This window comes from Sebastes fasciatus, chromosome 15 (assembly GCF_043250625.1).
Source record: "Sebastes fasciatus isolate fSebFas1 chromosome 15, fSebFas1.pri, whole genome shotgun sequence".
NCBI lineage: Eukaryota > Metazoa > Chordata > Actinopteri > Perciformes > Sebastidae > Sebastes > Sebastes fasciatus.
The window spans coordinates 19,517,700-19,542,047 of NC_133809.1; the positions used below are offsets into that span (position 1 = coordinate 19,517,700).

The following is a 24,348-nucleotide window of genomic DNA, read 5'->3' on the forward strand; positions in this document are numbered from 1 at the left end:
GTCCCCTCAGGATGAGGATGAATCGTAATAAACTTTGGTGATTCCCTGACATTCCCAAAAAGCATTATGGACATCTATGGACATTTTCCCCATAGACCAGCATTGTAAAAGAGACATCTGTAAAACTATTGACAGGACACCTCGAACTGTAAACAAAGTTGATTATGACTCTTTCTATTCTGAATTTTTGGTTTTATATTTGTAAAACTTTCCTCAAGCTGAGAAAAGCGATTTATAAATCTGTGACGTCATCACAATGTAAAGTCTATGGGGCAAGCAGGAGCTCACGGGCGGGGCCAACGGGAGAAACACTGCTGCACATATTCAGTGGGCCGCATACTCTGGAAGTAAACCCGGAAGCTAGAAAACTTTTTTGGCGTATGCGCCAGGCAAGCAATTGTTATTGGAATGAATAGGCGCCAGCTTGGAGTCTGGTATCCAATTCTTATAATACATCCAAGCTGCAGACTTGTCGACTGATGAAACAAAGCCTAAACAGCCACAGAAGACAAATTAACTCAGGACATTCCTGCATCTTTGAAAGACAACGACACGCTACTTTAACAGGAAAATTGTCGAGTCCACCCAGATTCCTTTATGAAACTAAATCTGCTGAATCACATGCAACTCTCAATTCCCTTTCCGCTGCTCATAAACCGTAAGGTATTGGCATCACTTTAAATTCATTTTCATCAGGCAATAAGGATTTCAAATAGCTTACATGACCAAAATCAAATCAGACCAGTCTCTTGGTGTCAAGAGTCTCTGGGCTTCAAAGACTGAAAGCTGTTAATGCAAAATGCTGCTTTGCTCTACCAAGTCGGAGTCAATCATGGAATCATGGGAAAACTGCTGGAGCTTGAAATCCCATTTTAAAGTGTTGTCAATCACACTATCTGCGGTCACCATGGCAACAGAGCAGAATATGATTCCAGCCTTTTTTTACCTGTGTCCAATCTCAAAGCCTTGAGGATTAATGAATTTGGACCAGAGTGGGTGGATCAGATGGATTTCATGCAGGGTCGTGTTTGTGAGAGTGCAGGTCTGCAGCATATATGTATATATATATAAATTCAGATTCATCATTCATCATGGAGGAATATCAGGGAGTCTGTTCATCCAAGACAACGCAGAGGAGAAACAAACAAACACTCACTTGACCCCTGCAGAGAAGCTGACGACGGGGAAGAAGAGCCCGTCTGTGTTGAAATTTTCGAACATGCCCTGAACGGGCTGTCCGTTGATTCTGAATGAGATGCTGGGGGCTCCCAGGTCCAGACAACAGCTCACCACATCCTCTGAGGTCAGGATGTGCTGGTTCATGGACGCAACCGCCCGCGGGATACGACCTGTTCAGAACACACACACACACACACACATTTATGTGAAATACGATCCAGTGAGTGATGCTGGCACAGATCACGTCTCTCACACACACAAATTTGTACACACAGTAACACACACTCTGGGCAAGGAGATCATCCCTGCAGGGTACTGATCCTGTCTAGACACTGCCTGGCTGTGGCCCAGGGTTACCACTAATCTTTAATACATTAGCTTATTATGATATCATAGTTACACAGAATTTTCTTCCTACCTGACCAGAGGTGGAGTCCGTCAAAACCATACGAGTAGAGGTCATCTCCGACTCCATTGCCTCCCCATCCCTCTCCTCCTCCGGGATAGGGAGCGTAGCCTTTAGCGTTAGCCCAGCCCACCCTCAGGTGGGAGGGTTCGCTGGTCACAAAGTGGTCCACCTGGTCAATCATCAGCTCGTAGTACCACTTCTTATACTGAGCCGAGCCCTCGTTCACCCCCAGGAAGATGTTCGGTCTCATACTGGCAATGAAGTGAAACATGATATCATTAGTTATCCCTCAGAGGCAGTGAGATATTCGCAGATATTCTCAAATTCATTTGTAATATCTTGTTATTTTTTCTGAAAACTAATGAAAAAGTCTTCCCTCAGGACAAGATAATTAAATTTGTTTCTAATGTATTTGGTTCAGGAAGTTCTTTAAAAGTGTCGATATCATGAAGCAAAGCAGATCACTAGAAAAATCAAGAAAATGATCCAGAGAGATTTGTGAGATTAAAACTGAGTTGAAATTATCGCACCCTCACCGAAATGCTTCTTTTCATTGTACAAAGACGAAATGTCGAAGGATTATATCAGATAATAGTAGATTTAAAAGCCAAGTGCAATCTCAGCGCGCTTCATTGTCCAAACTATCACGTTATGGTTGAGCGTACACGGTCCGCAGTCCAATTTAAAGACCATGTTGTTAAGTGTACGCGGTCTATGCTCGACATGTAGTTTTAGATGTGTACCTTATACACTCAATTACACGGTCCAAAGATTGGAAGGCTGAGTGTACACACACCCACAATAGGATAGTCGGGGCTCTGGAGCCGGTTACACGTGAGAGTTTATGTAGAGATAGAGATATGACCCTTTTATACTGAAGAGTAAAACAAGTAATATGACACATCTGACCTAACACTTACTTTGTTTAATAATGATATAAACTGGGAAGATTTCATAAAAATAACACATTATACCTTAAATTACAAAATGTGTCAACAAATGGCTAAATAAAATTCAGCTAGTTTAGCATAATCAGATATTTTCCACTCATTCTAAGCTGCATGAATACCGCTGACTCTGAAACACATTTTTCCATCTATGTATATACAAATAAAACAAGGTCATAGAGTAGCTACATTTACAAAAGATTATATATATATATATATATATATATATATGTTACTCACATGCACTAACATGCACTAAAAAGCATCCACGGCCGGCCCGGCTATGTCAACAAAGCGCAGAGAAGCTCAGATTACAACACACAGAGGGAGAGAGACTTCATTCTCTGCTCAGGTAGACATTACTCCTCTATATCTTTACATAGCAAATAGTTGTTTGCTGCTATAATAGAAGACCTTTAATATCACTCGACCCCCTTAAACTGTTATATTTTGAGGTTATGTTACAGTTTCTGATGCTACAGTGACTTCCTGTTTATATTGTTGATTGTAAGTCTTTATTAAGATATTCCTTAACTTTTAATGGGGCAATCAAATTTAGTAAAATAGTTTGAAAGTAGCTGGAAGTTATAAAGAACTTTAATACTTCACACACAAACTTAGCAATGGATTTACAAATAGCTGGAGCAACCCAAACCTGTACACCAACCACAGACTAGGACCTTAATCACTTGGTAACAAATGAAACCTCACTTCCTTATTTCTAACCTTTGCATTTGCAAATGCAATATTGATTATAGATTAGTAAAAAACAAAACAAACATCATGTTGAAAGGAGACATGGTGAGTGGACAGCTTTCTAACCTCTGGACATCATTGACCAGCTGAGTTTGCAGCAGCAGATCTCTCTTGGGCAGCAAGTGATCGCAGATGAGGTTCTGATTGGTTCGCACAGCGACGCCGTTACACACACACAGCGAGCAGAGCACATCCAGAATCTAAAAAAGAAAGTGGAGGCAGCAGGGAGGAAAATAAGCAATAATATTGAGAGGAAGAGCACAACAGTTCCCCAATAACTGGTTTCACATTGACCTCATTGTCCCTATTAAACCCTGGATATGAATCTATACCTTTCCAGAAATGACTTATTATCTTTGTCCCTAATAACTGTCCCAGGTTGTTGCTCTAGGGACAGAATCGTTCCATGCAACCACTGCATAATTACTCAGAGATGCTTATTGGGGGCAAAAACATGCCCAATAATATCCCTTTGATGTTATCTTAACAAAGCCGTAGAATTAAATGGGCCGGGAAGCTCAGCCAAGGGCGACAGGCCAAAGAACCTACGCTTTATCATTGGCCCTTTTCTCCTGCTTCCAGAGCTAAATGATACACTCAGGTTGATTTATGACCCAGGCCAGCTGACTGCCTGCTCCTGATCTCATTTCACTGTTAAACTGATTGAATCATGATAGGGACACTGCAACCAAAACCCCAGGAGCCTTCTGTCAAAAATGGAAGTTTGTATGCTGGTAGAAGGTAAGCACAATGAATTAGTAGCTAAAGACAAGAAGAGATGACAAAGAGGCCCAAAGGGAACTGTTACGGAAATGAATGTGCATCCAGTGAAGCATTTTGGGGAGCCTAATGAGGACAGAAAGGGAGATGGCTGGATGCAAGATAAACGGGCACTTGAGGTGCTTGTTGTGTGCTTTCTTGCTTGACTAAAAGTTTCTGACAACATCCTGGTGATATTTCAGTATATCTTGAAAGAAAAGTTTGTCATTTTGGTGAACACACTTTATTTGCTTTCTTGCAAATTAAGATAGAGCCAGCAGCCAGTTATCTTAGCTTCTTAGCTTAACGGAAACAGGGGGAAACAGCGAGCCTGGCTCTCTCCAAATTAGGTAACAAAATCTCCCCAGCAGCACCGCTAAAGCTCACTAATGAACATGTTATATTTCATCGTACAAAAAACAATGCATACAAACAATAGGGCTGTGTATTGGCAAGAATCTAACGATATAATATGTATCATGATACAGGGGTGACAATACAATATATTGCGATACGGTAAGCAAGGCAATATTTTGCGATTTATTAAATCGAATTTTAGGAAAACTGTCACAGTATGAAGAACACACCATCAACACACCATCATATGCATACAATATGTAAAAAACAAGTTTACTTTCTTATGCAACCAGAACAGTGGGCTCTGCATTTGCTTTTATCATAGTCCCCGTAACATCCAACATCATAACACTACTTTGAGAGGGCACATACACTGAGATGGTGCAACTCTTTGCAAATGAAATAAAGCATTGACTGAGTTCATTTTTGCAAGTAAACTAAACGATACAGTATCACAAAACATAATATCGTGATATTCAATATTTTCAATATTTTCTTACACTCCTAATAAACAACAATTTGCCTTTTAACGGGGCTTTCTATGCCGTCCTGTTTCTTAGTCATGAGCAGTTGCCAGGCAACCAGCAGAAGCTACTGGTCTCGGCCAACATCTTGCTTCTGGAAGACAGATTTTGTTACCTTTGGACAGCGTTACCTTGTTTCCCCCTCTTTCCAGTCTTTATGCTCATCTAATTAGCTGCAGTCTCCAGCTACATATTTACCTTACAGACGTATGCATGGTATAGATCTACTCATCTGACTCAGCCAGACAGCACATAAACACCATGTTTTTCCCAAAATGTCAAACAATTCCTTTAAGACTATATTTCATTGTTTTATCACCTTATTCTTATTTACATTTGTGGTTTCTTTCCACCTTCATTTTCCACTTGGGTTCATTAAACATTCTCCTTGTACCTCGACCACATTATACACAAAAACAAAGCGCAGGTGTGTCATTATCTTATATCACAGCACTTGACTGCAGAAGCACTCCTTGCTGCTCACCTTGTGGTTGCGTCCGTGCTTGTAGAGCAGTGATATGATGGACTTGATGTGTCCTCTCTGGATGATGTTGAGGGCCTCGGGGCTCTCAATTAGAATGCAGTGCAGAACTTCCAGGATGCCTGCGCAGCCGCAAATTCATCAATTAGTTAACAGCCGCAGAAGAGAAAGACACACCAGAGGACACGCGTCAAAGAGATATCACGTCTGCATTGATTAACGGAGAACACTGTACACACAGTGCTGCCGGTACAGTCTTTATAATACATTTAAAAAGTAACGCTACCTATATACTTTCTAAGCAATGGCATCTTTTTACATCTTTTTAAGACTCATGTCCCTGTTGAGGAGTGCTGCATTGCCATTAAAGGAACTGAATAGCTGTATGATGTCTCTGTGACAGAGAAAATGCAAGTTGTCTCACAGTGTCGCTTCACCGGAGGCTCAGTATGTGTGAGAATAATAATGAGCATACCTGAAGAAGACTCCAGTCTCTCCAGCTTGCTAACCAGCCAGTCCAAGTTGTTGGAGAACTGGGTGCAGTTGTTCCTGTTCCCTCTGATTAACGCAGCTGCAGGGCACAAGGAAAAGTGTGCATGAGTCAAATTTGATTTATTTTTATTTTAGTGATTCAAAGTGATTTGATGGATCCCGAAGGTGGACACCTTAAAAGCACGCACAAAGCCGAGGAGCGCTCTGCTTTGACACCTTTATACATATTAATTTGGAAGATGTCTAAGATAGAGGGAGGAAATGACGCAAGTATAGAAAAGACATAAACACGAGCAGACAAACACACCCACATCCTAGAAAAAAAAAAAAAAGACAGGGTCACCCAGCACAGACAGACGGGGAAGAAAGGAGGGAGGCATCCCAAATCCACTTAGCGCTGTGCCGGAGCAGGTGTGTGAAGGAGGGAAAGGGGGAAGAGAGAGACGTGGCTGGAACACTAATATGAGCCAGGAGGTGAAATCAGTGTAAATAAGAGTGTGAAGGACACACTTGGAGGACAGAGGGGCTTCGCTGTGGCACGATGACAGATAAACTTCACATAACGGGCCACTCACATTCTCTTCTCAGGAATGTGACTTATCCAAATCATGCCTGCTCGCGAATGCATCTTTTATGTCAGGAAGAAAATTTTGCAGCCAAACATTGTATTCATCAGATGCAGCAAGATTTTAAGACAAAGAGGGAGAGCAAAAAAAATATATATTTTTCCCTGCCAAATCATTTTAGCGAGATACGTCTATATCTGACAGAGCATATGCCAGCAGGGCAAGAGGTTAAAGTGATTTTGCAAAGGCATGGCTGATGACATTGAGCTATAGGGACACAAAGAGCACAGCAAGAACAGGTAAATAAAGCAGGAAGCAGCAGAGAGATGAGAAGTGACATACAATTAGGGCTGCAAATAATGATTATTTTCATTGTCGATCAATCTCTCGATTATTTTCTCTATTAATCGATTCGTTTTTTGGTCTTTAAAATGTCAAAAAATGGTGAAAAGTCCAAGATGATGTCCTCTAATGTGTTGTTTTGTCCACAACTCAAAGATATTCAGTTTACTGTCATAGAGGAGTAAAGAAACCAGAAAATATTCACATTTAAGTAACTTTTTCTTAAAAAAATACTCAAACTGATTAATCAATAATTATAAAAATAGTTGGAGATTAATGTAATAGTTGAGAACTAATCGATTAATCGTTGCAGCTCTATATACAATGCAGTACAAAAAAACATCCAGCCAATAGGAGACACCCTGTGATTACTGAACTGTTGTGCTGAAGCTCTGGAAGCAACTCACATAAACCGGAAAGCTCCTTTGTATGCAGCGGGCCACATGCCACCAAGTCTTTTCCAGCAAAAAAAAGTGAGTATGTGTAGGAGTGTTGGAGATGATGTTTGTGTGCATGTGTGTTGCGTGTCTGTGTGTATATGTTAAGCTGAAATCTGGCAAACTCAGGATTCAATTTATTCCACTGTGAGCCGTCTGTAAAATGCTGGTTAAATCCCAGGTGGGCACACTTCTTCATCACCTCTGCAGCTATTTTATCTTCAAACAACGACTCTCGTCTCTGTGATTGATTACAGTAGCGGATCGGTTTAAGTGTGTGTGTTTGTACGTACATATGTGTGTGTGTGTGGCTTCTTACCCAGCAGCTCATACAGCAGGTTGAGAATGTCTTTCCAGGCGGATCCAGCCTCTGACCCTGCGCACTCCCCGAAGTGGGCGGCACTGTTGTATACGTTGAGGCGATCAATACAGTTGGACACCAGCGTCAGCATGCCCTAAGAAATGAACAGTAATCCACCTCATGAACATCACATTAATATGAAATACATTTTTACACACCGACATTCCCATTAAATAACAAGCTCTCATTAGCATGACAACTTCATTTGAGCTCTTTTTCTGCAGCGTTCAATTAGCCGACCATCCTGAACGCAGCTCTGTGGCTCTCTCCTGTCCCATTTGGTGGCCGTGTCATGGTGATTTATACCACAGAGAAATATCTATAGTGATCAGATATGCTAAATGGGCGCCGTAAAAAGACAAAATGGAAATTGCAGATGATTTATAATGCCAGGGAAAATCATGAGTCAGCTGTCTACAGTGACAAATTGACCTTCTAAATGTAATATATTAGGGGCGGGACAGAGATGTGCCGTTTTGGTTTATTAAAATAGAAAGACAGGTAAATAAGATGAAAGATGAATTGCTGAAATATGCATTATTTGCAAATATATATATAATATATTTCACATTCATGCATGTTGGCTGGAGGATATGGTCGCACATTGTTGCAGCCTGTAAAGGTTAAGAGGAGTGTGGCTAGTTGACATCATAGGCACCCTCAGTAAGGCAGCTGACATTTTGTAATTGATGAAAGCAATTTAGGTCCTAGAGGCTTAGCAGAAAGCTACAGTGCGCTTCGTGCCAGCCTCGGGAAAACTTATAACACCAAAACTGCTGACACCCTCAAAGGCAATGCCTCCAAATACAAGATGGCATTGAAACACACCACAAAGAATCAATTTGCTTTAGCCTCTCACATACTTTGTCTTTTGCAAACTTACCGCTGCTCTCGGGCTCACTCATATGTGCAGTCACTTATTAAAATTACCTCAATCACAAGTCAAACTCTTTACTCCGGGGGGCTTTTAAATATTTTGCTGCACTGCGGAACAGCTCACTGTGTTATTAATTGATATTTCATGGACCGTTGGTTTTCCTTTTGTGGTGAAACTCACTTCCTGTTTGAATAGGTTCTGCCGGTTCTTGAGCGAGCGCAGCTTGATCTGCCTCTCTTCGTGCTCCAGCTCGACGTCAGGAAGCTGGAAATAGGTGATGAGGTCATTGAGGGTTTGGAGCACCTCCTCGACAGGCAGCGCCAGCAGCGCCCTATTCTTAACACCCAGACAATCCAGGTCTCTGGGAGGGAGAGACAGAGAGGGCACGGAAAACATCAACACATCACAAATAATCCCTCATTCAGACCCGACAGCAGTCCCCACTTATTGTGATCATGTATAGTTTTCAAAATGCTCTCATTTGTAACAAATACAATAACGTCCTGATAAAGACACTCTAATTGGGAGGCTGAGCTGACTCACGGAGAGGCTGTGATGACTAACACAATGTTTAGCCCACAGGTTCATCCATGCTGAAATGCTGATTTCCGCTGGCCAGCTAAAAATAGCTCATGTCGTACGTGTGGGAGGGGTGTGCGGAGATGTATGTGTCACAGCCGCGGGGGAGGCTGACAGACTCTCACATGTTCCCGCCATGAGTGCCCCGCCAGCCCGACCCTGGGGACAGCGGGCCGTTTGATAACAAATAAGGGCACTGGAAGCATCCACTTACGTGCTCCACGGCTCCCTTTTTCATAGCTGGCAGTGCGTAGCTGTGACGCCGCCGCAATGTTTGCCATTTGGAAACGCATGACTGGACCACTGAGTGAGCTGTCTGGGGCTTTAGCACCCCACTCAGTCAAAACTCACAGGCCCGACGCTTAACTCTCCGCTGGGTGCGTTCACAATCAGAAAGGGACATTATATCACTTTAGTGTGGACTGTGTGAGAGTCTGTGGGGCTTTGAGATGTCTTGTTTTAGGCTTCATCTTTAATTCGGTGATGTGGTGCAGTTCTTTGTTTCATCATCTCTATTAATTATGCCCTACCATCATCAGTGTGGCGCTTACGCAACTTGTACCAATGACAAGACATTTTGCAGATTACCCTAATGAAGTGGCTAAAGACAAATGTGGACTGTAATTTGGTTTAATTAAGCAATTTGTGCGATCACGTCGCTGCGTGCATTAGTGAGGGACAGCAGTGTTGTATGCTGCGATGTTTGGCATACCTGATGAATCGGTTAAAGAGCAATGTGGTGTTGCGGATGATTCGTGCGGCGCGGGACTCCTCGTGTTGACAGCGCTGCAGGGTCAACCCGTCATCCATGTGACCTTCAGAATGTAGGCACGCCTTGAGAGGGGCATGACAGGGAGAGAGAGAGTGTGAGACATTACCATGAGACGATACAGGGAAAGAGGGGGAAAGGACCAAAAAAAAAAAGGAAGAGGAAGCCATTTAATGGAGAGGAAGTGTCCAGCCATCATGTCTGGAACACAGGTGCGGACACTACAGGCTATCTGGCTGCGTTTAGGACACATTGTCACACATATTATCGTGCACACACCTCTATCACTTATGCAACAATAGCCAAGGTACAAGGTTTATACTTAGTCGAGGCAGAGATACAAACTAATAAGACAGTAATCCTAACTCAATCAACTCATTATCCTCCAAATGATTATCCGCTCCAAGGAATCTCATTTATTTATTAATTTTGTTTGTTTTCGTATGTGCTTTGCATCTGAAGAAGGGAACGGTGTGTGCTCGTGTTTGTCTCCGCTCACTCGTCTCCTGAGGGGACCCAGACGGGCAGATTTGACATCAGGTGCCTGGTATGAGAGCCAGAGTCCCGTGGCCACGTGCATGATGAAGCAGAGCGAGTCCCCGTATTTAATCTCCGCCACCCCCATGCCCTCGATGTCCCGCTTGGGGCTCTGCTCCAGCTTCTCCTGCACAGGGGAGGAGAAAAAATGAACACGTCAAAGCTATGAGCGCACTGGCACAACACAAAACATGTGCACATTCAGACACACTGCATGCAGATCTGTTCTTAATCAACCACCAACCAAATGTCAACTGCATCTGCTGTTTATGGCTCTATCCATCACCGTGGGATGATTGTATTTGTTTAGAATCAGATATAACTGCAACCCATAATCGACACAAGGGCGTCGGTGATAAATGACTTCACTTATATTCTATATTACATGCTTTAAATCCACATTGGAAGGGTCACTAATTGGCTCACAATCACTGGCTCACTAGAAACTCCATTACACGGAGTAAGGCTAAATGTATGGTTCAGTCAGAGACTGCAAGTTCAGCTAAATTAACCTCTACGGTGTAGCATTCACTGGACCAATACTTCTTGTATTTGCCATTGTCCTTGGAAAAAAATGGTGATTTTCCAGTCCAAGGGGAGTGGGCGGTTCATTTGTTAAGGTTTAGAGGTGATCCTTTGTAAGTCCTTTGTGTGTGGTTGATCCCATGTGACACAGGTCACCTTGAGGAACAGCGGGGGAGTCAAGTGAATACATGATGTGCCCTTGTATCCGTGTGCGCCCTCACCTTGGAGGCTCTGAAGCAGAAGGCGGTGGCGATGGTGTCGGACCTCTCCCGGTCCTGCAGCACCAACCCCCGATCATCAGTCAGGGCAAGGTAGTGACCGGTGGTCAGGTGCCGCAGTCGGTAGGGCTGGCCCCAGCGGATGTGGCTCCCACTCCAGCTGTCAAGGTCACACCCAACACGTTAAGAATGAAACACACATACAAGGAGAAAAAGGTGCATTTCATATAAGCCCTGGAAGCCTAATATCCACTAATTAGTTGATATAAACATTGCTGCCAGATGTTAATTATCTAGCGTGCCATGCGGTAGAATAATTATCTGAAAACATTTCTCTAATTATGCACTTTGTTTCTGTTCAGGGAATTCAAAACAAACCAGGGTTAAAAACAAGGTAGATGTGACAAATATCATATTTGACACAGGATTTGAAATGGAAAAAGGTAAGTCTTACATCCCTGTGAGGCTGTAAAATAGCCAGGATCAAAGAATTGACAGAGAAAGGGAGAGCGGCAGAAGGAGAGAGAAAGAGGGAGGGAGGTAGAGGAATAAAGAGACAGAGAGGCCACAGTGCAGCGTTAAATCACAGGGAGAAGGAGGGTGTGGAGAGAAAAAAAGAGAAAGAGGAAACAGCACATACAAAGAAACAGGTGGGATGGAGAAATAGGAGAATGATAAAAAAAAAGAATAAAATAGGTATTGTGAAAAAGGAAGGGAAGAAATAAATCATGCGAAACACAGCCCACCTGATTCGGAGCGGCTCCAGCCTCCACAAGGACCTGGCCTTGGCACCGGCTTTACCCGTCTCATAGTTGACTATCCTGGGGATGCCAGAGAAGCATGAGTGGGTTGTCTGTCTGTGGATGCTTTAAATGTCTAGCCACCACTGATACTGTCAAGGTCATTCATCCTGGCTTAGAAGAACGCCACCTCTTTACTCTCATTTGTCACGCTGATATTCACTGGGAGGATGTGTATGTTTTATGTGCTGTATTTACTCTACCGACTACAGCATCACATCCTTCAAACAGAGACGTGTGCGCCCTGATAACCCACAGCTACACTGTCTATCAGCGATATGGGTGACTGGGTCCAAAGATAAAAGAAATCGCTCATCGCCCCCCGCTGACAGCTTGGAGTGTGTTTGATCTGAGACCTCTAAACAGCTTGCTTCTTCTGTTGAATTTCAAGGGCAACAGTAGGAGCAAAGCCAAAGCGGGAAAATTATATCTAATCCCGCCTCTGTATTTGTGCTCTGTTCTAAAAATAGACACCATGTGTGTATGTGTGTGTTTGTGCCCAGGAAGAACACACATCCCCTGGCACCTGGCTGAGTGTGAATGGGCCTTGCCCGCTGTTTTGACCCACTTTGAGCCCAGTGTGCCATTTTTCTTTGGCCTACCTTATCTGTGTTGGCACCAAGCAGCTATACTGTAGATAAAAATAACACAGCAGCCATTTTGGCTCCCCGGAGAGCCGAGTGTCACGCTGGTCAGAGGCATTTTTATGAAGCGAGGCGGCAGCTGAGGAACCACAGGTAACTCACAGGTCAGTTAGCTTCTCTTGTGCTACATAATTGCTCCGCCATCGCTAAAGGCTGACCCCTAATGCTGCAGTGTAATCTAGTTTGTTCAACGCTTGCTGTGTTTCGCACCTCTGCTGCTCTTCGCTCTGGTCTGATCCTGGGATGGCCACAACCTCGTCATGTCCATGGAACAGCCGCATCACATGACCACCCAACAGGTAGCCTATTGGAGGAGGAAGGACAGAAGACTTTGATGAGGTGACTCTAGACATTTTGTCATCTCATAGATGCAATCTGGAAAGACGGACTACTAGATCACAGAAGTGGGTTATAAATTTAGGGCGCACTTTTGCATTTAGGTGGTTTTCTAAAGTTCTCTATAAAGAAATCCAAGTTTTCTACCAATGCTGGGAACGGTCACAGCCAAAAAAAATATATACCTTTAGATTAGAAATATTCAGATTCTCCATTTTCCAAAAAAACAGTTTAACAAGGTGCTTTTTAACAAACAGAACAGCTACATTCATTTAATTCTGAGACACAGAAAAGTATTTTGGATATTTGGATCCCTTGGCTGTGGTTTTGTTTGTAGTCTCTACCTTCTTCTATGTTGCTACCGGAGCAGATGGGATGGACGTTCCACAGGGTTTGCATGAAGGAAGCATCCACCTGGATGTTGCCATTGGAGATGGATAAGTGCTGCAGGAAAGAGAAGGAGAGATTTCATGCAGCATTTACTTATTTGCATACATCAACACCAGTGACAGGACATGGTGAACTGTCAAAGACCTGTCCTGGGTAAAGGTGGAAACATGTTTTAATTTAACCTGCATGGTTCTACTTTTCTGTTCCATAGAATCAAATGATTCAATACATTGAATCTGTCAGAATAAGACTATATTACACTTTCTGTTTGAAAATAAATCTCAAGAGGATAACCCGATAGCAAACAAATGTGAGTTCTATAGAAAGATCGACATCTAAATGAAACCATTTATTGAACATCAAATGTGATGTTGACTTTTCAGGCAAGGTTCAGTTAAGGTTTGAAAGTCTCTGGAATCATTGATCCAGAAACCATAAACATGACGGATGACGCCTCAAGTGTTTGGGGATTCACACCATCTGGAGCGCTGTAATTCTGTGCGTATGTGTACATGGGTGTGTTTTCCACAGTTCTTGTGTGTTAAAAAAAGAACTTTTGTGGCAGCTGTGATCATGCTCCATCTCCAGAGTCCTCCACAGCCCTTAGGTGCTGCTGTCCCCACATACCACTGTGTGGGTGACAGCAGGGTGAGACTCCCAGATTGACATTGGTGACTGTAAGTCGATAGTGGTCATCTGGCCGAGCCCCTGCCGACCATGTGGTCAACACAGCCTGGCTGTCACAGGGGGGACATGTTTTCCATGGTCAACATCTCACAATGTTATGATGCTAAACATAGAGGGCAGGAAGGCATAGCAGTGAAAGAAGAAGCCTATTGCTGAAAAGGTCAGTTCAGTAGTGCAATACGTAATCATTATTGATGGCAGTGGGATGTGACGAGGATGAAAACAAGAGAGGCTCATTTGAAATGACACTGGCAGCAGTCTGAAGAAATCATAAATCCTCCAAACCAGACATTTCCAGTTCAGATCAAATGTTGCTTAATGTAACTGTTAGCAGCCTTGCATTCATCCAGAGAGAGAAAGTTGTTGCTTTTAAAGAAGCCTCCTGCAGGAGAAAGGTCACGGGGAGAGTGCAGCATGTGGTAACAGGATTGGGATAATCTGAAAATTTGTCACATCAGGGGAAGACGACTTGATGCTCTTTTACTAAGACCTCTATATTATGCACGCACCCACACACACACACAGTAGCTAGAGCTTCAAGGATCAAACAGCAAACAATACACTTACAAGGTATCGCTCTGAGGACACGCTGACGAGGATGAGGTCATCACCAATCCGCACTTTCTCTCCTTCGGATCTCTGTTTGGAGGCAGGGTGGATCGTCCACCAACAGGCCTCACCTACGGTGATACACACACACACACACACACATATATACGCTGTCTCCATATTGTAATTTAAACATCCCGAAATAGTGAACAGTTTTGAGAGCACCACATTGCCACTGCCCGGATGTTATCTTCAATAATTACCAATAATGCAATGAGGTGAGAGTAGGCAGAAATGAGAACGTGGACGCATGTGGATGCACCATGGCAACAATCTTTTTTTAAGTCATGTTGAGGTGACTGCTCATCCGGTGCATGGTATGAAATAAATAACAACGCAAATGTGCAGCAGAGATGTAATCAGCACTGACAAAAGAACCACACTGTGTGTGTACAGTTCTCCACAGGGAATATTAACTGAGAAAACACACGCTTATGAACAAATAAGGCGCAGAGAGAGAGAGAGAGATGAAGAGAGGGGGGCCTGCAGACAGCACAGACAGAGTGAAAGAAGCAAACAGAGAGACACAGGAACAAAGACAGGGATGGACAAAGAGAAATAGAGCCAGCAAGAATGAAAGAGGGAAAAGAGGTGGATAAAAGCAAATTGTACAGAGCTTTTCTTTTACCTGTTGAATCCTCCTGCAGGCCGACATCAAAGGACAGCTTATCTGTCTGGGACCTTGATGTCTTCAAACAGGCCAGGTACTGTGGTCAACGGACACATCAAACCACACAGGACAGAGCAACAGTCACACACACACTCCTCTGCAGAAGACCTTCATGTGACTGTCAAATGCTTAAATTGCTAATGGCATTTAAATCCTGCTATAATCCGGATTTCATTTTTCTTTTCATGAAGGTGACATTGATGGCGTGCGATTTCTTACCATAGAGCTGAAAGAATGCCGAAGGAGGATGGCGTGTCCATACAGAAGAGTCTTGTGTCCGCCGCTCTGCGCTGCCTACAGAGATCATCCACACAAACACAAGAAAACACACACACACAAATACACAGTTACGTGTCAGCTCAAGCTCCTGACAGAACAGCCCCAGTGGTCTCCCTCCAACTGCTTCAATCTACAGCCGACCTCTGGCACTGAACGTTGACCTCAGCGAGGACCTTCTCGCCAGCGATGATGACCTCAAGCTGGGGTGGGGCACATATCTCCTGGGGCGTGGGATTTGCCACCCCCATCTCGCCAATGAAGACATGCAATCTGACTGGCCACAGGAGATGGTGTTTCTGGCTCCTGTATCCATGAGCGAACAGGATACGGGGTCATCTTTCCAGCACTCCGACTACAGGAATGTGGGAAGGATGCACAGCTACTGTCAGTCTCTGATGGGAATGACTCCGCCGCTTATGGGGGTTGGGTTAAGATGCGGGAGAGGAACAAATGGTATCTCTACTGGTCGAGATGCAAAGGGGATAAAGAAGATTTTTTGTTGTTTTTCCTTGGAAAGCAACTCCCGTGTTACTCACCTTCCTTATGAGCCTCTAGGAAGCATTAAGGTAAGAAAGAGTGTCATTATTCAGAAAGAACCATTGTTCTCCTGAGCCTTTCTGCCTGCCTCTGCCTTATTTTAGTCTTTGGTACAAATTATTAGACACCCGAGGGCACACATGGTTGTCAAAAAGCCCATTTTTTGAGAGGGATTAAGGAAAACAAGTTGACTCCCATTCTTTGGCATTTCACAAAGTAATGCCATTGGTACAAGATCCAGACATAATTTCTGAAACAATCCCAAACAGCCAAGTTTATGTCGCATTAAACTGAAACTACAACCACTGCAGGACACTAATGATATGTAGTCAAGACTTTAAATCAAAGCTAAGTAGATTTTTTCAAAATATAATTATCTGAGAGATGCATGCATCATGGCAGTGTTTCGTGAAAACATCCTACCATGCAAAGCCTCTCTCCTTGTCTTTCATTCTCTCGCTTTTTTCTCCCTGTATCCCCCCTCCATTGGCTACTGGGACAATAGCCGGCCTGTGATTTGATGCAGTTGTGTCGTGCAGACTGCAGCACTGGCTTCTTCTGTGCTTCTGGCTACTGCTATATGCTGGCTGAGGTACTGAGCTTAATGCGGCGAGGCACATCCAGCTGCAATCACCACAACCAATAAACCCAAGCCTTCCGCTCACTTCCTTATCCCGCGGCTGGGGACTGCGTTATACAGATAGAGAGTACACTGAGGGAAATTGCGGCTCATATCAGTAAGAAAGAGGATCTTCTGCATGTGGAGACACAATGCAGCAAAAATTCAATACACCTTGAGCAACTGAAAAGAGTAAAACTGTATTAGCCTCAGCTCATTGAACCATAAAGGCAAAGACTATTCCATCAAAGAGGAATAAGAGAAGAAACAAGTACTGCATCTCCTGTCCAGCTGTTGACCATAAGTGACATCCTTATATTCATTTAAAGGCGTGACATTTAGCAGGATGCAGCCTCCTGGTGTGTGAGCCCTGCAGCAGATTACTTGTGTGTGTGGCTGCAGTGTTGTGGTTTCTCTCATCAAAGAAGGGGTGGGTACAACCACAAGCTAACACCGAGCTAGAAGAAAAAGAGGTGGCAGTGATGGCAGAGGAAAAGAAACACTAGCACGCCAGATGTCGTCTGAGCAGCTCCGTCTCCTTGACTGACTGATCTCATCATTTGCTCTTTGACCCAAAATCAAACAGGTCAGCGCTTTTTAGATGAGCAACGACAAATTCACACAGAGTGGTCGCTGGTGGATACTGAGCTAAAAGGGGGTTGGCATTTACACCAGTTGTTGTGCATGTGTTGTCTTTGCAGGTTGTCCTCAGTCCACTCTGTGTCTCAGCGCCTTCCGGCTAAAACAGCCTGATCTACCGATTTGCTCCAGCCACTGTCTATTGATAAGCCCATCTGTTCAAAGACGTATTGATTTCAGAGCCTCAGCCGAGACATATTCAACCTCCATTTCCCCTTTAATGGCGCTTCCTCCAGTGACATTTCAGCGCAGGCGAAGAATGATGAATAGGAAGACAATATCGAAAACAGATAAATGTGAGTAGAGAGAAAACAGTGAGGTAACACAATAAAAATGGTCAATCCGAGCCATTTAAAAGTCTCTGGGGTCTTTGGTAAAAAGGCATAAAAGGAGTGAAAGGTTAAGGAAAGGATTTCTGAGATGAGTAAATCCTCCAAGAAGTCTTATTAGAAAGTATTAATATTAAAGTCCAACTGAAACCACATTTAGTCATCCCTTTTTGCAGTCAGGAATATCTTTTTTATAGTTGTGAATATTTAGTTTAATTTATTGTTAATAGTTCTTCATTATCAAAAGGAAGAAATGCTTGTTTTCCTCTCAGGGGTGCATCTGTGTTTGATTGACAGCAGCTGGCAGGCTGAGCTCCGGCAGGGGAACGACAACAAAGTAAAAAACTTGCACTGTAGCCAGTGTTGGAAATTATTTTTTTTGTCCTCCTGCCACTGTGGCTGGTAGATCACAAAATCTAGCAGCCACTCCATAGATTACCATTGTTTTTTTGGCTGGTGAGTGAAACAAATCTAGCAGCCACTTGCATATTTCACCAGCAGTTGGCTAGTGGCTGCTGCTAATTTCCAACCCTGACTGTAGCTAACAGCTTATGGGCAAACAGTGCATTGTTAGCAGTGGTACTGAAGAGTAAGGACCACATCAGCATCTAAATGGACCAAAATGATGTGTGCTCATGTTTGTAAGTTTGATCAGAAGTAGACTAGAGCTGAAAGCTAATGTGGGTTTTTGTTCAGACTGTGTAGCTCTTGTGTTGTGTAGCAGACTACTGTCTGGCTGTTAGTCATTGTGACCATCTGTCTATGATGGAAAGGTTACGTTACTGCTTTATGCAAATATGGTTAAAAACGAAGTGATTGGCTGTGTGGAAACAAGTTCTCCATCTCCGTAGACGGAGAATTACTGCAATTACTGCGCCATCATGAAACCAAAAAATACAAAATATAACTTTCTCCCTTTTGATTTATGATTTTTTTCTCCAAGGAGAATACAGGACATGTAATTTATAGAGCAGATATGTATGCTGTAGCAGACCAAAAAATGCAGTTTCATTTTAGCTGGACTTTAAGTGTTATGTTAAGGCCTTACCAAGGTGCTGATGCATGAGGAATGAGGCTGGACTCGCAGTTAAATATGTCCATTTGAGCTTTAATGTAGTGTTTAATATTTTGAGCACCCTTTTTCTCTGCTGTGGCTCATAAGTCCCTGCCAGCTAGCTCTTAAACTCCCCGCAGTGACAGTGGAACCAATGTCTTTGACTTCTGTCATTCTGCTGCAAAGACAGTCCACTGTGGCCACAAAGCTCTAACCCGGAAAAATCCATTTATCTCAGAAGTCGAGTCAAGGAATATGAGCCTTACCAACTGAAGATTTATGGACATTTTCACCATCATTAGCCATGTGGCATTAATGGGTGGAGTGGCTAAAACTGACTCTAAGTCAGCAGGGATCTTTTTTTGACTAAATCACTCATGATCATTTTCTGTCTTGTTGCAGAAATCTTGGTCTCAGCTGTTTGCATCCTCTCATAGCATCTCAGAGCACACATCCAAGAGTGAGTGAGTAAACGAAGACACTGTGACAAATGAGAGCTTATCCTATGTGGTGGGGTTTGCAAAACAAATGATAGCGCAATGAACATCCATCTGAATGCCCCCGAGGGGAAGACTAATGTTAATCTGACGCTAATCCAGCATCGGTGCCGCTCTAGTTCTCCAGCAATGGAAAGTGAGTTGTGCGAGAGCTGATGTTTGCTGGGAACCTTATTGGGAAGTCTATACGAACCTCTATTTGTCTCTGTCAGCTCGGCAGGAGCTCAGACACAATCTTCTCACCCAGTGTACACAAAAAAATCCATACGATCATCAGTTATTTCAAAGCATGGGCTCTGGTGTTAGCATAAACCACGATTTTTCTAACGATTTCTGATGGAAAGACAAATGTTCAGTGGTGATGTGTTAAAGTAGATGGTTGTGAATTGTGACTAATCTACTGCGTCATGCGGGGATGAGAGGGTGATGGCATGAGTGGTGAACATACCCATCGGTCCGGGCCGCGTGTCTATCATGCGGAAGATGGAGATTATACACAGAGAATAGAAGATAAAGATGGGAGAATTACACATCTGTCACAGCAATGACAAAGAGAAGCAAACACACTTGCAAGAAGACGACTAAAACAACATCAGGTGCAGAGATTACGGTGACGAATGAGACAAAATTCAGCCATATAGTATTGATTGAAAAACAAAAGGCAAATCTACTATCAGCTTTGCAGAATGCTTATTTTACAAATGAAAATATGTATGTGCTAACTGATGCGGTTTTCCTTCAAGCCTTGGTGTTAATCAAATGGGCTAAAAGTGCACACGGCACTTGAGGAAAAGCTGCAATAATGCCAGGGCATCCCCTTCATCCTCATTAATATTCATAGGGGCCCGGACCTCTACGCAGTCGGGGTCCCCAGGCCACTGTAATGGGCCTATTTTGCCCATTAATCTCTTTATAGTGACTGAACAAGTTAAGAGTATTCAATTTAGCTGACTGCATTCATTACAATAAACTGTTTTACAACCTCCTCTTTTGAACGTCTAAACAGAGTGGGACATACAGTACAAGACTCAAGGATGGCTTTATGAGGAGTGGAAGTATGGATCCTATTTGTGTATGTGTGTGTTAGCATGTGTGTGTTCACCATCACTCACCCCTTCGCTGTTCTGCCCGCTCTTAGCCAGCATCTCCTGGAGGGCCCGTACTGACAGAGACTGTTCCAGCACAAAGGTACAGATGCACAGGTCTGGAGGAACATACTGCAACAACACACAAGTGGGTCTCGGGGTTAAAAATAAACACTGTTTTTAAGGCCACTTTTATCTACTTATCATACAGTGTTCACACTTGTGTCCTCAATGTAGTAGTTAGTTCATAGTAACAGTTTCAAGCAGCATGAAGCAGATTTGTACAGCCTATAAAAATGTAACTGGACATAGAGTTCATTCCTGATGTCGGGTGTTGTCACAAAAACACAAAAATTCTCTCCCAACAGCAACCAGGAGGGCTCAGTCCTGCAAAAAGTTGGACTCACCAAGGACTTTTTTTTTACACCCTCCACCATTTAGATGAAAAAAAAGGCATTTAGGTTCAAGAAGTGTGCAGTGTATCTATTTCTGGGAGATTAAGTCTTTGAAACTGTTATCTCATGCTACATTATGAGACCACCAAGATGCAAAATTGCCCACCGCAGCTTTAAAAGTACAGTGTGTAGGATTTGGTGACATCTAGTGGTGTGGTTGCAGACCGCAACCAACTGAGTACCCCTCCGCTCACTCCTCCCTTTCCAAGACTGCGATAACGTGAGCCGCCAAGTGCAAAACCGTGGCAACGCCATTCGCCTCGCTCATCCTTACCATAATAACACTGCTTTAGGAACAACGGATGTCAGACGGTGGCTGGTGGTACCACAGTTTTACACACTTTGCCTCAAGTTACCACAGTTTCACAAGCGTGTCGGAGAACTACGGTGGCCTTCAGGTAATGTAAGAATGCAAAAAAGACTGTCTCCAGAGCCCGTGTTTGGTTTGTCCGTTCTGAGCTACTGTAGAAACATGATGGTGCAACATATCGGACTCCGTGAAGAGGACACGCTCCCTATGTAAATATGAAGGGCTCATTCTGAGCTAAAACACAACGATTCTTAGTTTCAGATGATTATACACTAATGAAAACACAGTTATGGATATTATATTCCATTTCTGCTAATAGATCCCGAAATGTTACACACTGTTCCTTTAAATCTGCATTAACTGCTTTTTTGTGGCTTTTTGAGTGGAGGGCAGTGAAAACAAGCTGCAAACGCAACACTGACATATTATCATATTTTAAGTTGATATGGCATAATATTTAGCAAACAGTTGCTTATTTACACATCCAGGAGATGCAGAACAACATTCATTTGGAATCATGTTAATGTCCACATGGCAAATGGAAGTTACTCTTTAAAGCTCTGGTTTTGGTCTCCACTAACTCCTGAGAGAAATATCTGGTGAATGACTAGATATGATGTTGCTGTGCAAAGACTACAGGGCAAAGGAAGCAGCATGTACAGAACAGTATGTACTGTACAGCATGTCCTCAACTAAAGTGTGAGCCCTAAATGTTAAGACGACTATTATGAAAGCAGCTGCCCCAGAAAACACCCTACTTATATTGGTCCAACATGCTCCTTCCATAACCAAAGAAGCATTAATGACATGATTACCACAGTCACCTGTCTTCCCATCAATACTGATTTTGATTTATTATGTAATGATTTTTTTGCTGCATAAGCAAAACATCTACATATAGCCAGAAAAATGAAAAGTGCTCCCTGAATCCACAGGGATACTCTGATTAGATGCCCAATCATAAAAACCTGTGCTGACTGCTGCATTTCTACCACACTTGAACCAAGTTAGTCTTAATCAAGTGGGCGATATTCATTAAAAGGTACTTTAAAAACAGATTAAGCGCTCTCAGGTCAGTCTGAGCTCAGATAAGCCAGGTCTTGGACACACAAACGAAGAAGATGCCAGGCTAGCACAGGAGAGGATAGGGGCGATTCGCTGACAGAATGGGGGGAGCAGGGATGGAGGTGTTGTGGGGAAGTGGCTACAAGATAAATGAGATCAACCTAAACACCCGCCCTGGCCTCCTTACTGAGTAGCTCAACTTCTCCCAAAGTGATTCAGGTAAATCTAGCCTCATTTGCAAACTTCACACAACCCAGTTTCAGGGTGAAGTAACAATAGATCTATAGTCAAGTCAAGACTAAAATGACCACTACCGTGCACAGCCGTAGAAATCTGATCATTAAAATCTAAGTCATGTTGAAGTATAAAGGCTCCAGGCGAGACTGTGGAAATGCTTCAGTGAAAACAAACAGGAGATGACTTGATTTATGGCGACACACGCCAGTGTGTTGGAATCCAACAACAGTGCTTCCAGATTGTCTCATTGGCCGACCACAGACTCCACAATCGCTTAATTTAGACATCAACTTGAACGCTTTGTTTTATGTTGAGAGATGGAATGAATTTCCATCCATGTCTCACAAGGTCTGCAAATAAGCTACGGCTAGAAGTCCTATATACCTTGTATCGGTTGCACTTTAATTAAGTGTAACAATGCCTATGTATTGTCCCTGTCAAATTTAGACAATGCGAAGGATACTCAACGCTCCCATAAATGCACTTAAAGGAATAGTTTAACATTTTGGGCAATACATTTATTTTCTTGCTGAGAGTTTGGTTAGAAGATACTTGATACCACTTTCATATCTGTCCGTTAAAGCGGCTGTAATCAATATTTTTATATTAACAATCGATCACATGACTTCTTATATATGAAAGGTATCACTTGAAGTGATGAAGCCACAGAGAATTATCACCTGACTCTGCAGTTTCCCTCAGCTCTACTGCTTGACTGCAACTTTCAGCTCATTGACAGGCTCTAAAAACTACGGTACCTGCACAGCAAGGAGCGAGGAGTATTTAACGGCTAAAATGACAGATATTTCCCTCATGAGTTTGTTGAGACCAAAACAGAGCTAAAAGGAGTAAATATTGGATTGGCATTCGTCAGGTGGTCAGAAACATGACTCCAAAATGAGCTACTGTTTCTCCGTATCTGCTCGGTGTGTAAATAGTTAGTGAAAACTGTTGATAATATATCAGTGTGTTGTGCACAGCTTGTTTCCGCTTTCACTAAGTGCTAAAAAACTGTTCTTCAGGTTTAAATATAAAGCTACAGCTAGGAGACGGTTAGCTTAGTTTAGCATTAAGACTGGCTGGAAGCAGGGGGAACAGTTAGTCTACCAGCACCTCCTCAAAATCCCAGTGAAATGGAAATTAGAGCTTCTTTAGCTTCTGTACTGTATTCCCCAGTTAAATCAAATATTTGAGCGGTGTACAGTTACAAGAGGGATTTAAATCAAATCCTTAGAATTTGATTGGACCGCTAAAAGGTGGATGGGTTTAAAATGTGGCATGATACGGAGCTACCAAAGACCGTCCTTGTTGCTAAAAGTTGCAGATTGATTGATGGATGATTGGATTTTGATGTAAAAATATGAAGAAATCGATTTTTTGTAAAAAAGAATTTGCATATGTTGTTAAATAGGTGCATAATATGAACAGGAATGTGATCTAAAAGGGTTAAAAGGGCATTTTTCCATTCCAACACATAACATTTTTCTATGTCTTGTTCGTTCTGCTTGCTTGGCAACCTCACAGTGCCGAAAAGACTCCAGGAGGTCACTGCGCCACGCCAAGGATAGTCCCCTCATAAAACCACAACTTCTATATTTGACTTTTTATACAGATTACAAAAAGATATAAGATATAATTTGTTCATTATTAACCTTTAGAGCTGCTAGCTGTTTCCCCCTATTTCCACTCTTTATGCGAAGCTACTCTCCTTCATATTCAGCTTCATATGTAATGGACAGAGATAAGAGTGCTATGGAACTCTCAACAAGAAAGTGTTTTTCCCAAAATGACAAACTATTCACACTTAAAAATACTACACCTGCACATCCTCCCCCTACAATCTGTATGCAATATAACACATTTTCAGCATGCTCTTTTGGTTGGGGATGCCTCTACACTGACTAGCCTTCCCTCTAGCGGTGTCACTGTAGGGAAATCATAATAAAGGGTCTGGTGAGAAGCAATCCAACCCCGCCCTCATCTCTCTGTGT

The 24,348-nt window shown here is 42.9% G+C and overlaps 1 protein-coding gene across 14 annotated transcripts in view; it reads right to left on the minus strand.

Annotated features, from left to right (window-relative positions):
• The window catches only part of LOC141783828 (ryanodine receptor 3), a 121,381-nt gene that overhangs the window by 70,489 nt on the left and 26,544 nt on the right, over positions 1-24,348 (minus strand). For 8 of the 14 annotated variants that reach the window (XM_074661368.1, XM_074661363.1, XM_074661366.1 and 5 more), the window contains exons 3-21: positions 20,318-20,422; positions 19,654-19,674; positions 16,067-16,081; positions 15,471-15,545; positions 15,210-15,288; positions 14,540-14,652; positions 13,240-13,339; positions 12,770-12,863; positions 11,862-11,936; positions 11,119-11,275; positions 10,335-10,499; positions 9,779-9,900; positions 8,668-8,848; positions 7,569-7,704; positions 5,888-5,983; positions 5,416-5,534; positions 3,358-3,491; positions 1,598-1,839; positions 1,157-1,349 (exon numbers count right to left, since the gene is read on the minus strand). In XM_074661368.1, coding sequence (XP_074517469.1) covers positions 1,157-1,349; positions 1,598-1,839; positions 3,358-3,491; positions 5,416-5,534; positions 5,888-5,983; positions 7,569-7,704; positions 8,668-8,848; positions 9,779-9,900; positions 10,335-10,499; positions 11,119-11,275; positions 11,862-11,936; positions 12,770-12,863; positions 13,240-13,339; positions 14,540-14,652; positions 15,210-15,288; positions 15,471-15,545; positions 16,067-16,081; positions 19,654-19,674; positions 20,318-20,422 — 2,222 coding nt within the window. The remainder of the gene's footprint in view (positions 1-1,156; positions 1,350-1,597; positions 1,840-3,357; positions 3,492-5,415; positions 5,535-5,887; positions 5,984-7,568; positions 7,705-8,667; positions 8,849-9,778; positions 9,901-10,334; positions 10,500-11,118; positions 11,276-11,861; positions 11,937-12,769; positions 12,864-13,239; positions 13,340-14,539; positions 14,653-15,209; positions 15,289-15,470; positions 15,546-16,066; positions 16,082-19,653; positions 19,675-20,317; positions 20,423-24,348) is intronic. The other 6 variants (XM_074661371.1, XM_074661372.1, XM_074661369.1 and 3 more) reach the window with 2 other exon arrangements.